Raw genomic sequence first — 17,501 nt, forward strand, 5'->3', positions numbered from 1 at the left:
GTAACAAACATCCTTACAACAAGCATTCTAAATTACATAGCTTGAATAGCTGACACGAACATCCTCGGCTTAGCTCATTCTCTCGTAAAGTCATTACAAGTGAGTATCCTAATTCAGAGGGGGCTGCTAACAAAAAGCTGCTGCCCATCAGAATTAATCCCCCCATCGGAATTATGAGTATATTACTTTAACGGGTGGATTTCAGTTCCCAAAGCAGCCAAACACTCATAATGAAAGTCTGTCCCAAAATGAGGACTTACTGGTAAATAAGACATGGAATTACCGATTCCCTTTATATTTCCTAATTTCTTAGGGAACCCTCAGGGTCCAACTCATTAAGGCTGGGTTTTGGTAACTCCATGGTTAAGAAAAATCCACTGCATTTCATGGGCCACTCATAATGAGAGCCTCTGCTCACATTTGCTAGCCAGTCACCATGGAAGAATGGGGGATAAGCCTGGGACTATTCAGAGAGTGGAAAGAGTCACATTCCTTTGAAACACGCTTTAATGACATTTCAACATTAAACTGTCGACAGATTACAATAATTTGAAGTTAACCGAGAGACAGATTTATCATTAAGACTACCCTGCAAGCCAAGAGGTTGACACTCTAACTGGTCATGGAGGACAAAAGAAATGTGGAAACAATGGCACATGTTTGGAGAGGTGTGGCTCACTGGTTAGAGGCGGCAGATCCGCAAGCAGAGAATCGGCCAGGGACCAGGGTTCAATTCCCGACGCGGCAGGGTCGTGGACCAGGGTCAAAAACTGACTCGATAATTCTCGCCTCGGTACCTACTCTAACCAGGAACACACTCGGCAACTCTGGGCATTAGCTTGCCTCATCTCCACAACGGCCCCCCACATTCGCCGGGGATGCCTGGTTTCACCTTGGAGATACCCAGGAGGGACCATCTCACAGGGATAGCCAGGACGGGTTCCCCAGCGGTCTACAGCGCCACGAGGCCTCAGGGTAGCAGTGCGCTTTACAAGACACATTTACATTTACATGTTTACCTCTTGCCTCTCTCATTGGTGGAACAAGGCAGAACAGACGTGGACCATGTCAAAGGAGCAGAGCTCAATTTGAGACAATCGGGCCCACCAGCACTCCCTTCTGGGTACCGGCACTTGTTTTTCTTCGTCGGAGAGCAAGAAAGGGAAAAACATATAAAAGGGAAAGAAGGAGGAAGAGAAAGATGGAAAAACTGTCACAAAGAGAGAAAGCAGGAACCTGCAAGAGTGAGATAAGGCAGCGGAGAATGTCTAGTAGTAGATTAAAGAGGAATGAGGTGGCATCAAACTAGCAGCCTTGGTATTCAGCTCTGACAGCTTATAGCACCTGCTCCTGAGCAGAGCTTTGAGCACCAGCACTCCTTCTTTTAACCATCATTTATGTATGGCCAGAAAAAGAGAATGAAAGCAATAGGATATGATATTTGCATACACATTGTTCCCACATATTTTGACCAAAAATCTGATAAATATTATTTCTTTTAACAAGATGTCATAGACCAAGAGAATAATGGAAGTCTGTACTATATTTTTATGTGCTGAGTTCTCCACCCCGACTGCGAAGTCTCTGCAGTTGTAAACATACTGTTAACTTGTACTTCGTGAATATCCCAAACATTTTTTACTTACACAAATGTGTACATTCACCTCTGTGAATCAGGCCATGGGGGAAGTGCAGACAGCATAAGAAACTTTAGAATCAATTCACAATTCATTTTGGAGTACGTTAACTAATACTCCTGTAGTACTCTTTTCTGTACCCTTACATGCCTTTCGGAATTGACACAATCACATTTAAAATGGGGAAAAAACTGAAATGTGAATATTCATAGTTTATCCATATACAAATAGTGCAAATATAAATTACTATGCCCTCCTTGTTCTTTTACTAATAGAGAGTTAATGTTTGGGTAGATTCACAAAGCAATGTAAAAGCACATAAAAGAATATGCCCGAAGTGTTTCTTCCCGCACTCATAAATGCACTTGTGAATCGGCCCCAGTGGTTTATCAGAAAAAGTGAGAATGTTTTGGAAGAGTTAGGTTGGGACCTAAGAAAAATAAAATGTCAGATCATCACCAAGGTAATTTCTTTTTCAGTCACCAAATTTCCAATAAGAAGATTTTGCTGTATGGAGCTGTTTCTGCAAGCTGGGTCACAAGACTGGGAAAAATGGTGGCATTCAGCATTTTAGCACATAAGGAAAGTACTCAGATGAGATGAGTTTTACTCATTAATAAATAGAATTATAGGAGGAGGAGCTTCGCGCGCATCCAAGATGGTCGCGTGAGCACAGGGCTCCCCGGACCCTTGCCGCTCCTCGCAACTTATCCTGCATTATCCTGGATTTGTGGACGGATTCTGGAAGATGAACCTTGGCTGAATCCATAACTCTTTTTAGAACGAAAATCGGACCTGGGAGACCTGAAATACAGCGTCTTGCATTTTGGAGGCCCACCTGGAAGCTGTGCCCGGTGCTTTGCTGAACTGTGGGGCCGGGGAGTAGTTGAACAACAACGGCGTTGGAGCCTTGCCAATGACCGCGCTCCCGCTTTCAGTTTCGCTTTTGCACTTCTGCATGGCCTGATCGAGGAGTTACCTCGCGCGGCTGGGGCGTCCTCCGGCCTTTGTACTGGACTGATTTGTGCCTTTTTCTCAACTCTTCCGAGCGGGCTCTCGGACAGTCTGTGTCTGATCTGCTGGCGCCCCTTTGCTATCGGTCCGGGCGGACCCCTCCGGTGAGCATCGCTCAACATGGCGGGCAAGGGGGATCCCGAGAAACGGAGGGCCAAGACATCTCAGCGTGGGGGACCAGTCCAGAGTAACATCATGGATCGTTATACCCAGGGTAAAGGATCCCCCGGACCAGCAAGTGCCGTCGTGGAGGACTCCAGTGGTGGCCCGTCCGTCCCCACGGAATTGTCACTGCAGGACGTTATGGGCGCCATCAACGGCATTACAGAGACCGGGATGCGATCCTGCAGGCCTCGAGGGTGCACGGCCCAGTTAAATATGAGAATTCCTCCGTTAACTTCTTTCCGGACTTCACCCAACTTGTTCAGAAACAGAGAATGGGCTTTCAGGGGGTGAAGCGCCGTCTTCGAGATCTGGAACTCAAATACTCTATGCTTTTCCCTGCCAGGCTTCGTGTGGAATATGAAGATCGGACTATCTTTTTTGAACGCCCCGACACCGTGAGTGACTGGTTGGATTCCCTGCCGGACTGGGGCGAACGACCTGGACGTACTGGCGGTGCCGAGGGCGGAGGGCCTCTGCAGGAATGATTCTTGGTCCTCCACTTTGACATTTCCTTCTGCGCCCAGCCAGGTTCTACTTCAATTGTATATTTTGTCTATTAATGTTTCGTTTGGGTGCGGGCGGGGAAGGGTCCCTTTCCTCCTCTAGGGTCTTTTTGTAGCATGGGATTGTTAGGGCGACAGGCACACTGCAAGTTGGGGGGGCTGTATAGTCCGCAGGGGTGCAGGGTGGGGGGAGTTGCAATGGTGTGGGGGTGGGAGGGTGCCAGTGGTTGTTGGGTTGTGTGTTTTTTCTTTTCAAGGCGGTGTGTTTGTTCCCTTTCAGTTTCAGGTGTCTGGCTGCGTGCCCGGGGACTCCAGCTTCTTGTGTTGGGATGGGGGGGACGGGTTGAAACTGATGTCTTGGAACGTCAACGGATTGGGGGACCATATCAAACGTGGGGTTGTGTTGCAGTATTTGCGCCGATTGGCCCCAGATGTGGTATTTCTTCAGGAGATGCACTTGGTGGGCAATGTATGTCATGCTATGAACAGGGGGGGCTACCGACTGGTTGCACATGCTGGCTTCACCTCCGGATCCAGAGGGGTGGGCATCTTGCTGCGATCTTCCCTCCCGCTTGAGATTGACAAAGTCACTCTTGATGATAGAGGGCGCTATGCGTCCTTGACTGGACGGTGGGAGGGGCAGACTCTCTCATTGGTTTCGGTCTATGTTCCCCCGGGCCTCCAGACCTCCACTTTCTCTGATGTGGGTCGTATGTTACTTGAACTTCCTGATGGTCTCTTGCTTGTGGGTGGGGATTTTAATTCCATGATTTCTGGCGAGTTGGATCGTTACCCTCCCAGGGCCCTCTCTGCCGCCCAGGCGTGGCTCGGCGGGTTCTTGGACACTTTCGGTCTAGTGGACTGCTGGAGGTTGATACATCCGACACAGAGTCAGTACACATTCCACTCCGGGGCCCATGGGAGTCTCTCCAGACTAGATTATTTTCTTATGCCCGCGGCCCAGGCCACCCGGGTCCGGGAGATTAAGCACCTGGCCCGGGGCATTTCCGATCATTCCCCATTGTGGCTCCTCTTCGATACCGGGATGCGATCCGCTGGGCGGATCGCCCCCATTAACCCCTGGTACTTGCGTGACCCCAAGATTCGCACGGGTCTCATTAAGTCGCTTGATCAGTACTTTCTTGAGAATGAGGGGTCCGTCTTGTCCTCGGTGTCCTTGTAGGAGGCTTTCAAAACGGTTCTCCGAGGACACGCCCTATCCCTGATCGTGGAGGCCAAGAAAGCCAAGAACGGGGAGGTGGTTGCGTTGGAGGCTGAGATATCGGGGTTGGAGGCTGCCTTGGAGACGGGTGTCACTCAGGACGGGCTCCACGCCCTCAGCCTGAAGCAGTTCGAATATAAGTCCCTTGTTACGGATGCTGCTCAGACAATGTATAGGGAACAGCAGGGTAGACTGTATGATGCCGGGGATAAGGCGGGTAAATTGATTGCTTGGCTTGATAAGAAGGAGAGAGTGAATCGAGTGGTCCCCGTGCTTCAGACGTCGGAGGGAGTAAGTGTGACTGACCCTGGTGAGATTGTGGAGTGTTTTGCTGACTACTTCCGTGCTGTGTACTCCCCGGTGTCTGCCAGAGATGAGGCTGACTCTCGTCACTTGTTGAAGGATATTGCTTTGCCCTGCCTGTCGGTGGATGAGCGGGCGCAAATGGATGCCCCATTATCGGTCGACGAGATTGCTACCGCGATTCGTTCCCTTCGCTCAGGCAAGGCTATGGGCCCTAACGGACTCCCGATTGAACTCTATAAACTGCAACCGGATAAAATTGCGCCATTTCTCCGTCGTATGTTTTCGGAGTCGCTTGAACTGGGTTCTCTCCCTGATGACCAACGTCTGGCCACTATAGTCGTGATTCCCAAGGACGGTAAGCCTCGGGACCGTTGCGACTCGTACAGGCCTATTTCTCTGTTGAACGCCGAGCCGAAAATCCTTGCCAAGGTTCTTGCTAACCGCCTGCTTACTGTTATTTGTGATCTGGTGCATCCGGACCAATCCGGTTTTATCCCGCACCGGAATACGGCCCTTAACTTGCGGCGCCTACATGGCGTACTTGCAAGGGCGGAATATCTTTCAGAGCCGGCCATCTTGGTTTCCTTGGACACAACAATGGCCTTTGATACGATAGAGTGGCCGTATCTTTGGGCCGCCCTGGCGAAGTTTGGCTTCGGGGCGGGATTTATTAGTTGGGTTAAACTCTTATACGCTGCTCCGTTGGCACAGGTTGTCGTTAATGGGAGGGTTTCCCGGCCTTTCGTTCTTGGGAGGGGCACCAGGCAGGGGTGTCCGTTGTCTTCCCTGCTCTTCGCTTTGGCTTTGGAACCGCTCGCTGCTTGGCTTCGTTGGGAACCGTAGATAAGAGGGATCCAGTGGGCCCCTGGCTTCGAGGATCGTGTTTCGTTATACGCGGACGACATTCTTTTGTACCTCACCTCACCACGTAAGTCACTCAATGTGCTCTTTGACATCCTCACTTCCTTTGGCAAGAACTCTGGTTTGATCATTAACTGGTCCAAATCTTGTGTCTATGCTATATCCGGTGGCTTTCCTCTCTTGCCTTCTCGTTTTCCCATTAAGGCGTCCCACTCCGGCTTTACGTACCTGGGGGTGTACGTCTCATTGGACCCGGCTGTCCGCTACGAGCATAATCTCCTCTCTCCCCTTCGGAGATTGAGGTTAGACGTGGCCCGTTGGCGTAAGCTTCCCTTGTCTCCCCTCGGTCGTACGGCACTTTTTAAAATGATGTCTCTTCCCCGATTCCTTTACGCACTTCAGAACTCCTTTGATATTATTCCGGCGGCCTACTTCCGGGAAGTGGAGAGCTTACAAAGGAGACTTGTTTGGGACGGTCGGGCACGTATTTCTCTTGCAAAACTGACTCTCCCCTGTTATGACGGGGGCATTGCGCTCCCGGACATCAGGAGGTACTATTGGGCTTCCCAGCTATCTGCTATTAACCATGCAACGTACGCACCTGGTCCGAATCTGGCTTTCGAAATGGCGGCAACTTTAACAGAGCGCTTTACTCTCGATCGGCTGGGAGGAACTTAACTGGTCCCACTAAGATTGCAGTACACTTGTGGAAGGCTGCGAATGTGGCCATGGGCTGGAATGATCGTTTGACGGGTGCGACCCCTTTGTTTGCGTCTGAAAGATTGGGAAGCCTCTGGACGACGAAGGGCTTTGAGCGCTGGGACACTATTGGCATCAGCAGAGTGAGTGACCTTTGGGTGAAGGGTGCGGTTAAATCCTTTGCTGTGCTGCAGAGTGAGTACGAATTGAGTGAGAGGGAGTTCTTTCGATACGTTCAGGTTCGGCACGCCTTGCTCTCGGTCTTCGGGGCCGAGACTGCAGTCCCTGTGTCTTCGCCACTCGAGGACCGCATACTCGACGGTCACTTGCCCGACAGTACTATTTCCCTTATCTATAAAAAACTAATAAACATTCGGGCGGATCTCCTTGTGCGTCTTCGGGAGGCGTGGATCGGGGATGGGGTGGAACTGGATGATGAGGATTGGCAGTCTGCGCTGTCCTCCCCTAAGGAGGTGGCCATACCCGCGCGTCTCCGTCTTGTCCAGCTTGAAATTCTCCACCGTGTCTACGTGACGGGCCCTCGTTTAGTTTTGATGGGTTTTTCTGAAGACGGGCTCTGTAGGCGCGGCTGTGGGCTCATCGCCACTTTTCTCCATGTTCTCTGGGAGTGCTGTGAGGTGGCGGAGTATTGGCGCCGGGTGCATGCTGTCATGGAATGTGTCACTGGAGTCGCTCTGTTGCCTGAGGTTCGCCGATGTTTGCTGAACGTGTGGGAGCCTAATGACTATAATGCGGCTCAGACTCGGTGGGCGGCCCTTGGGAACATGATTGCTAAGAGGGACATCGCACAGCTTTGGGGTTCCCGGCGGCCTCCCACCGTGTCAGTATGGAAGGAGAACATGGATTGGTGCATGTGCAGAGAGAAGACTGTGTATGTGGCTCGGGGTAAGCCGGGAGCGTGGGGTAGAATCTGGGGTCAGTGGAACGCGTACCGAGGGAACATCTGCACACCCCCCCTCGTGGACACATCTGATGTTGCCTTGTCCCCCTGATCCTGAGGTTCCCGGACTATTACATTTTACCTGTAGATGGTCGTGGCTCTCCCGTCGCCCCCACCTCCCCCTTGATCATCCTCATTGACCACCCTAGGGTGGAGTATGTATTGTGTGGTCCCCCGGCTGTGGTTAGACGCCCCTTTTTTGATGGTTTCCGCCTTGCTTTTTGGTGTTATTTTATTTTTCTTTTTTGTTTGTATTTTTAAAATTTATGTATCCTGATAATCTCTGAGGTGCACCCAGTAATTTATTACTTCGGCTGAGCCCCAGGGGGCCTGTTGCTACCTTGATGTTGTTGAACATGTATATATTAGCGGCCGGCCCTGGTGGTTGTAGGCCCATGCTTGTATTGATTTTTATGTACAATAAAGGTTTTCGCAAAAAAAAAAAAATATAGAATTATAGATTGGTAATGGTGAATTATGGGGATGTTTTTCACTGAGGGGTTTTGAGTGGCATGAAATAAACAATGTCTATGATACCACTCAGACCCCAAGGTGAAAAACATACTCGTAATTCACGTTTCACCCATCTATAATTTTTTGTTATGCACAGCCCCAAAATCATCTGTCCTTGCATTGAACTATTACACATAGACAGAGGAGTCATGCATAACATGGCCTCTCCTTCCTAACACAAGTGTGAAAAAATACCTGCCATCCTTAATCAACACCCACCACCTTCCCTGCCTTCCTTCCTGCCTCCTGCAGCTATGCTTTCTGCTTTCATTCAAAGAAGACAAGCAGCTCTCTGCTAAAAGGCCTCTCAGAGAGCTTGGTCAGACTGGCCTAGAAGGCCTTTATGACATAGCAACAGTAGGTAGCAAGTTTTGTGTTGTATATCAGTACTTCATGTAACATGGCTGACAGTGGTCATTAGCCCCTCCTTTGTGTTCCTACCTCCTTAGCTTCACAGAATACCTATGAGTGTTCTAACTTGTACCGGAGTGTTCTACTCTTGGCAGTTGATGGTCTGGTCAGCTGGCGAGGTGTGCTCTCAGCTGTGTCCTATAATAAATCTACATGTAACTAACTAGAAGTGTCTTGAGATTCATCTACAACATTTTGTTTTCAACTTTTGCTATGTCATAGCAGCTTGATACGAGATTTAGAATCACTCTGGCTGTCATTCTGGGAAAATGGCTTTTCACTTAGTACCTTCCAGTGTGAGACTCTGGAACAAATGTGGACCGCTTAAGGAGAGCAGAGCCAGCCATTGTGCGTGGTTTACTGCTTCTTTTTGATAAAAGAAGTCACACAAAAGTAAAATGAGGGAAATAACTTAAGGTTCAACACATTGACTCTGATAAGTACAGTGCTGCCAGATGAGCTGAAGCATGAAGTACTGTGGGGCAGGTACAGACAATGAGCTTGACCAAGTGCGTTTGTTAATCTGGCAAGTGGCCCAGCGCACGGCGTGTGGTGGAGAGAGTGGGATGGGGGTGTGAAATGTCACCACTGCAATGCTGATTGCATCATTACCTCTAATGTTGCCAGTTTAGGTTCTTCATCTTTTGGCTTCTTTTTCGCAACAGGAATCTGACCTTTCTTTTTCTTTTCTGGTTCTTCGGCAATGGTGAGAGCTACCTGACCAGGTACCAAAGTGTCTGGAGAAAATCAGGTGGGTAAAGGGGGCACATGTCAGTAGGAATAAGAATATGAATATACATATATTTAAAAACAAACAGTAAGTGCCCCTTCCTACAAAGATGTTGCCATGTAAAACATGGTGAAATTATTCGCTAGGAAACTGCAGCGGTGGCCCCTCCATTAGGGTGGAGGAGTGTTGCCCCCCTGCTGCCAGTGCAGCAAAGGTGAAGAATATAATGATAATAAAATTAATTTATTACCATTTTATTTTTCCCGTTCCCCAGCCCAAGGGTCCATTTGGGGGCGGGGCCACTGCTGCTGAGACAATATGTATAATTAGGCCCTAGGTAAATATCACCTGTTGAAGTATTGTTTTTTCCCTGGTGCTTTAATACCACATGACAATACCATGGCAAATGTAATGAAGCCTAAGAGTCCCAAGTACTAAACACTTTTTACCTTTCACAAAATCAAATGATATGCGAATCCAAAAGCATTATATTTGTTGCATCAATTGTTTGAGCTAGAAAACCTTTTCTGACTCGCAAAAGGAGTTTTGCAAACCTTTCCAAATGTGTTAGAAATGGGGGTCTCTAATTGGCAATGGTTTGCACCTTTGTCCAAGTAGGGACCCTTATTCCTAGTCACGGTAAGGGGGATACACTTTTAAAATAACTCCTGCTCACCCCCTTGGTAGCTTGGCACGAGCAGACACGCTTATCTCAGTGGCAGTGTGTATATCATTTGTGCATGCATACAGTAACACAGTGAAAACACTACAAATGGACCCCACACCAGTTTAGAAAAAAATAAGCAAAACTTTATTTATGTAAACCAACAAGATCAAAATACGACAAAAAATCGAACCTACTATACTGTAAAAATAGTTACTTTGCAAGATAACCTCTAAATTGTAGAAATAGCTGAAGAACACAGTTCCTCCAAGTCAATAGCTCTGTCCGGGCTACTGCGATGCTGAAAACGACAGAGTCTAACAATTCCAGCTGACCGCGTCAGGACGGGCTCAGCTAAAGCAAAGACAGACTCAAAAACAGTACCTTTCTCGTTGCAGCTGACATGATGGTGCGAGCCAGTCGAGGCAACCATCACAGTTGTGTTGCAAAAATGGAAGCAGTGCAGGGTGCGGTGCCCTCACAATGCGGTGCAGGCAGAGACTTGGTGACGATCATCCAGATGTTGTCTGTGAGGCCAAGGCTTGCGGTGCAAGGCGAGGCGGTGCTCAATGTGGTGCTGGCAGGTTGCGGTGCAGATGAAGGAGCCGGTCAATGTTCTGGGCAAGCAGCGACGGTGACATCCAGGCAGGTTGAAGAGAGGCGGTGCAGAATGCGGTACCTACAGGACGTGGTGTGAACAACGGCTCTGTGATAATCATCAAGACGGCATAGGTGGGACCAAGGACGCGGTGTGAAGTGTGGCGGTGCCTTCTGCGGGGCCTTCAGGGCACGGAATCCTGCTTCGGACTCAGTGACAGATTCGGTTGCCCTTTTCTTCGGCGGAAACAGAAACCAGCGGTTTTAAAGACGGTGCCCAGAAGGATGGTGAGGTCTTTAATATCCCTGAGACCTCTTGAACAGGGGGCAAGTCCACTTCCAAGCCCTTGTAGATGCTTTCTCAAGCAGGATACACACACATTTCCTCTCCTTGGCAGAAACAGCTACTGCAGGCCAACCCCCAGACAGCACACAGCAAAGGGGCAGTACTCCTCCTCCAGTTTCTTCCAGCTCGTCTCCTTGGCCGAGGTTCCTACTGAAGTCCAAAAGTGATCTAAAGTTCTGGGGTCTGGGCCCCACTTGCTATAGTACAAAATCCTTTGTTCTCTGGAGGCAGATAGTGTCTTTGCTCAGCCAAAACCGGTTCTGTCCTCTTTGGTGTACCTGCCCAGCAGGAGGTGGAGACATCATTGTCCAAGGCAGACCAGGCCCATTCAGGTGTGAGAGAAATCTCCTCCCCCTACTCTAAATGCAGTTCAGGTCTATTCAGCCCAGCCCTGACTCACCCTGGAAAGGCAGGACACACCTCCCCTCCCAAGGGGCTGTAGGAATAGTATACACATTCCCAGCCCCTGCCACTCCAACACCAGACAGTCAATACACAAACCTAGCAGAGACAAAGAGGATGGCTAAGCAAGAAAATACCTACTTTCTAAAAGTGGTATTTTCAAACACACAATATAAAAGTCATCTTTACTAAAAAATGTATTTTTACATTCTGAGTTCAGGCATACCAATCTCCATTTTCCTATCTTGTTCTCATGGGCAGTTATACTTTTATGATGTTACAAGTAACCTCCCCATTCTGTCCTATGGGACAGATAGCCTTGCAATAGTGTGTTGGACTTGGCTATTGTACAAGCAACAAGTACTTATCTTAAAGATACCAAATCAACCCTGGTACTACTGAAGGAATTGAATTTTGATCCAACTACAAACATTCTTGTTTCCCTTGATGTGGAAAGTTTATATACAAGTCTTCCGCACAATGAAACTATGAGAATACTAGAAGATACTCTATACCAGAATATATGGCCATATAAGACACCACAACATTTTGTACTGGCCTGTTGTAATTTGGCCTTACGAGAAAATTTCTTTAGGTTTGAACATCTCATGTTCAAGCAACAACACGGTACCAGCATGGGAAGCACTTTTGCTCCAAGTGTGGCTGGCCTCTATGTTCACCATCTGGAAACCAACAAGATCTTGAATGCCGCCAACCCCCATCAAAGTAAGATCCAAGGATGGTGGAGATACATTGACGATATACTCATGATATGGAAAGGAACTGAAAATGAAGCACTGGATTTCCTCATGTGGCTTAATGAACAGGACTGTTTTTTAAAATTTACACATACGATGAGTAGATCGGAACTAGTATTTCTCGACCTCAACATTCATGTTTCCAGCGAAGGTTTGCGGACAACCACTCATTTTAAATCCACTGCAAAAAATTGCCTTCTCAGATATGACAGTTTCCACCCCAGACATTTGAAAGCCAATTTACCCTATGGACAGTTCCTAAGGCTGAGAAGGAACTGTTCAGAGAAAACCGATTATGTTGAACAAGCAAAAGAATTGTCATTGAAATTACAACAAAGAAGATATCCAAGATCTATTGTAAGACAAGCACAAAAGAGGGCAGGCAACAATAACAGAGAAGCATTGTTGGAGACATATGAAAAAGAAGTATCGTTACAACCCAAACGTCCCATTTGTATAACAACATACAACACAATGTCGGACCAAGTAACAAAAGTGGTGAAGAAACACTGGTCCACCCTCACTAGCAGTGGTCTTAACATACCTTTACCAATGTTTTCACATAAGAGGAGTAAAAACTTGAAGGACATTCTGGTACATACACGTCCAATGACACAACAAATTAACCAGCAGATAAGCAATCTCCCTGAAGGCCACCATCCATGTGGTAATTGCAGTGTATGTCATTTAACCAAAAAAACCACGAGATTTACTTTCAATACAGGGGCAACCTGGGATCTCAGAACCTTTACAAACTGTCAAACCACTGGAACAGTATATTTAATCACCTGTCCGTGTAACCTCCACTATGTGGGAATGACCACCAGAAAAACCACAACCAGAATTAGTGAACATCGCAGCACCTTCCGATGTTTGAGATCAAGCACAAGAATGACTAATCATTTCGTAGAGAAGAAACATTCTCCAAATGATATGCAATGGATCATCATTGAAAAAATAAGATCGGGTGATAATCTTGAGCAACGTCTGCATGTAAAAGAACAAAGATGGGTGTACAAACTACATACGGACACCCAAGGTCTCAATGATAATATCCCATGGAATGCATTGAACCCATGAGTAAGACCACATGTTGACAAACATTCGAATGACTAAAGCAAATTGGATGTTGGGTTATAACTGCCAGTATAAGAAAGCCTAATTCACTACTTCAAGATGGCTCCTGAAAAATCATAGGGCTAACAAGTAAAAACCTCTGTTTCAACACAATAAATTAAACATCCCTAAACAGAATTGAGTATAAACTCATCCGTGTATGTAGAGAACTGGCACGAGTTTTATGTGTTGGACCCTATGTACCATCTATAAGAAGGATTCATTTACCATTCCAAGATGGCCCCTAAGAAACGCTATGGATAAATAATCTATTTTTCATTCAACATGTACAACCTCGATTTCTTTGGGTTTTGTTCAAATGAGTTTACCTTGAACTACAATATGAATTCCTTGTTTTAAAACTACTTGCTAGCTTCTTAGCTAGTTGCCAATATCTTAACTTAACCATCCACCACTCCAAGATGGCGCTTAAAAACCAATACGAAAGAATAATTATCTTTCGATGTGGGCAGGCTTGATAAATTCAACATCGGTGTTTTGGATTTTACATGAACATGTAGATCTCAAATCACAGTACAAATGCGCTTACATTAAGAAATATATGTTAGCTTTTGAGCTAAAATGATAATATAGAAGTTTGATTTATCCACCATTCCAAGATGGCGCGTAAAAACGATATGGAAGAATAACTATCTTTTCATTTTGGATGACGGATACAACCTCGCCTTTTGTGTCATCTACAATTTTGGTACATTTTCCTGACAAAAGAATGAGGTGTTACTTGACATCTGGATGGTAATAAGCTTCATTTTTGTCTTAAATATATCTAAGTATGTATCGATTCACCATTACAAGATGGCGCCCAAAACCAAACAGGCATCCACACCTGTGAATCATTCACTAGATTTTCCCGCCAGTAGTAGCATTTAAAAGCAAGCATCGATAGAGCCACACCAGTATGCGGTGTTCCTGGGAATCACTAGGTTCAATGGCTGATGGTGCATTCTAGATAAGTAAGTTGGCGAAAAAATACCGGACCATATCCCTTTGATTTACTCTCACGCGCTAAAACTTACTTCCTTAATCATTTTCTAGATATCTAGAGCCTCCTTGCCCCAGCAAACACCAGGGAGTAGAATTATCCCTCCTGAAAAGTAGGTTTACTCGTGTAATCTACCGCAATCTTGTGTTTTTTGTCTGTATGTGTATGTATCTGTGTGTTTGCACTATAGTCACTTAAGCACTTAGTAAATCTGCACTTTTTTAAGATTCATAAGCAATTTTAGGTATATAATTAATGTAAAGTAGTTTTTGGTCCCTAGTCCACATTAATTTGTGGACTCTGGGAGTGCAACTAATCTTTTGTGTCATTGTTTTTCTATACAGAAACTACGACCCAATACTTCGAAAGAAAATCCTGGTATTATGGGTATCGTATTTGATTAACAAATAGTTTAATAACAATACAAATTAGTGATTTGTTCGTAATAACTCGGAGTGGTACACGCAAGGCTGGTCCTTGCGCGGTCCTGAGGAAGTGGTTGGGGTAACCACGAAACATGTCGACCAAGTAATTAGGGACAGGCACACATAACGTTACTGTACTCTATTACTAGCCCCATTTTAATCTACATTTACCGGATAGGAGCTGAATAAAATTAGGGTTCACTATCCAGGTAATTTTTATTATAATTTTCTTTTTTTCACTCCACATAGCACAGCACTACATATCACCACACATAGTTGAAAATATAAGTGCTCCTGCGTATTTCGCCAAGTTGCAGCACGCCCCAGGCAGTAGATGCCTGGGAGGACCCCTATGATGAAGCATGTCACCCTGGGGCAACCCTAGGTGAGTGAGGGGACTATAGAAAAACAAAAAGTTTTTTCTAGTGTAGGACTCTATTAATTATGGAGCACCTATCTTTGTCTAGGTAGGCTTTTTTAGGATCCTTCTAGGTTCCTTATTTTGTTAGGTACATTATAAAAGGAGGAAAAAGCCTGCCTCCCTATCCTCCTACTCCCTTTCCTTTAAAGAGGTCTTTAATATCCCTGAGACCTCTTGAACAGGGGGCAAGTCCACTTCCAAGCCCTTGTAGATGCTTTCTCAAGCAGGATACACACACATTTCCTCTCCTTGGCAGAAACAGCTACTGCAGGCCAACCCCCAGACAGCACACAGCAAAGGGGCAGTACTCCTCCTCCAGTTTCTTCCAGCTCGTCTCCTTGGCCGAGGTTCCTACTGAAGTCCAAAAGTGATCTAAAGTTCTGGGGTCTGGGCCCCACTTGCTATAGTACAAAATCCTTTGTTCTCTGGAGGCAGATAGTGTCTTTGCTCAGCCAAAACCGGTTCTGTCCTCTTTGGTGTACCTGCCCAGCAGGAGGTGGAGACATCATTGTCCAAGGCAGACCAGGCCCATTCAGGTGTGAGAGAAATCTCCTCCCCCTACTCTAAATGCAGTTCAGGTCTATTCAGCCCAGCCCTGACTCACCCTGGAAAGGCAGGACACACCTCCCCTCCCAAGGGGCTGTAGGAATAGTATACACATTCCCAGCCCCTGCCACTCCAACACCAGACAGTCAATACACAAACCTAGCAGAGACAAAGAGGATGGCTAAGCAAGAAAATACCTACTTTCTAAAAGTGGTATTTTCAAACACACAATATAAAAGTCATCTTTACTAAAAAATGTATTTTTACATTCTGAGTTCAGGCATACCAATCTCCATTTTCCTATCTTGTTCTCATGGGCAGTTATACTTTTATGATGTTACAAGTAACCTCCCCATTCTGTCCTATGGGACAGATAGCCTTGCAATAGTGTGTTGGACTTGGCCCTTCTGGCAGGTTCACCCCCGAGACTTTTTTGCTTTTTATTGGTAACTTGGTGTAGTGATTTTTGGTTTAGGCGCACTTTACCGCTGTGTCCCAGGGTAAAGTGCGTGCGTGTGTTGAGGTTGGCCTGCCCTCCCATAGGAATGCATGGGGGAATGTATGTGTCCTGGTAGTTCCTGATGCGTGGGGTGTGCAGGCCCGTGTTTGGTATGTGCGGACTCGTGTGAGTGAATGCTGCGCGATGATGTGTGCGGCGTGCATGTACCTAGTGTGGAAGTGCCACTTCTAGAAGTGGGCACTTCAGTGTGCAGTATGAAATGTGTGGCTTGTCTGGCGATTGGCTGGTGGAGGTCATATGACGGACTAGGGAAATCCCCAGAGTCAGGAGGAGTCACCCAGTGGTGAATGGGGAGTTAGCATGCTGATGGCTGGGGAGGAGTATACCTGGGTCCTGAATAGGACAGGGCTTTCCCCACACAATGCTGGCGCCGGCCCCTGTGGTGCGTCTAATGACCCTAGCCCTGCCAGTGAATAGGGAGAGGGGCTGAGCAAAACAAAGTGCTCAGGAACCTGTTGGAACTGGTTCGCCCCTTCCCTGCACCTTTAGACAAAGAATTTACTGTATAAAAAGGGGCTGTGTCCCCTTACAGTTGGTGTTCTCTTGCAGGATCATCTGAGGGGGGGGGGCCTGCTGCTGCTGGGCGCCAGGAGAGACCGCCACTAGGGACTGCCTCCCTGCTGGAGGGCCCTGTGTGCTGGCTCTGGGCCCAGCCTTTGCCCCTCTGCTCTTGAAGGACTTCTTTGCTGGACCTTGTTGACTGTAGCGCCTGGGAGCGCTCGTTGGCCTTCATAGCGCTGTGAGCGCTTTGATTCTGGAAGCCGGTGCCCACCCGGCATTGTTGTCGCCGTTGCGGGTGCCTACCCCGCTTATTTTCGTGCCTCTGGCCGTGAGGACGACCGCGGGTGCCCACCCCGCATTGTGTGATCGTTGGCGGGTGCCCACCCCGCTTATTGCCGGTTTACAGTTGCGGAAGACTACCCCGGCGAAACAGGAAGTCAGGCGTCCCCTGGGGGCGTGCCGTAGGATGGAAGCCTGGGCCGGAAGCAGGAAGCGGACGGGAGCCTAACCCGTGCTCCTGTGCAGTGAGTAGAAGTGCCCGGAAGGAGTGAAGATCCAGGCGGGAGCCCACCCCGCGCTGGACCGTGAGAGGAGCACGGCCGGAGCTTGTGCGGAGGGGGCGCGAGGCGCGTTGTCGGTGCCTGCCCCTTCTGCGGTGTGAAGAAACCTCGGAGCCTTCCCCCCCGGAGCGGAGAGAGAAAAGCCGACACGGGAGTCCCCAGAGCAGCCCGGTGAGTACCAAGGGCTGGGGGACTCCGCGCATGTGCTGGGGGGTGCGGGGGCAGTGTTGTCGAGCCCCGTGAGGCTCCACCAGAGGGGGCATTGTCTGAGGCTCGCGAGTCCCCCGAGTGGGACTCCAACGGTTGGGGCATTGGTTCTAGAGCCCCGTGGCTCCAACATCGGGGGCAGTATTGGCGCAGAGTCCAGAGGGACTCCAACGACCGGGGGCACTTCGATAGAGCCCAGTGAGGCTCCAACGTTTGGGGGCATTGTTCCTAGAGCCCCGTGGCTCCAACCTCGAGGGCAGAGTTGGCTCAGAGTCCAGAGAGACTCCTACGACGGGGCACTGTACGTTTAGGGCCACGAAGGCTCTAGGGGGGCATTTTGAATAGACAGAGCCCAGAGGGGGCTCCAGAGGCACGCAGAGTGCCTGAGGTCCATTTCCCAGCTGCCCAGCACT

At 48.0% G+C, this 17,501-nt stretch overlaps 1 protein-coding gene across 2 annotated transcripts in view; it reads right to left on the reverse strand.

Annotated features, from left to right (window-relative positions):
* FER1L6 (fer-1 like family member 6) overlaps positions 1 to 17,501 on the reverse strand; it is a 974,281-nt gene that overhangs the window by 173,752 nt on the left and 783,028 nt on the right. For both annotated transcript variants that reach the window (XM_085604988.1, XM_085604987.1), the window contains exon 29: positions 8,905 to 9,029. In XM_085604988.1, the coding sequence (XP_085461114.1) occupies positions 8,905 to 9,029 (125 nt within the window). The remainder of the gene's footprint in view (positions 1 to 8,904; positions 9,030 to 17,501) is intronic.

This window comes from Triturus cristatus, chromosome 5_1, assembly GCF_964204655.1.
Source record: "Triturus cristatus chromosome 5_1, aTriCri1.1, whole genome shotgun sequence".
NCBI lineage: Eukaryota > Metazoa > Chordata > Amphibia > Caudata > Salamandridae > Triturus > Triturus cristatus.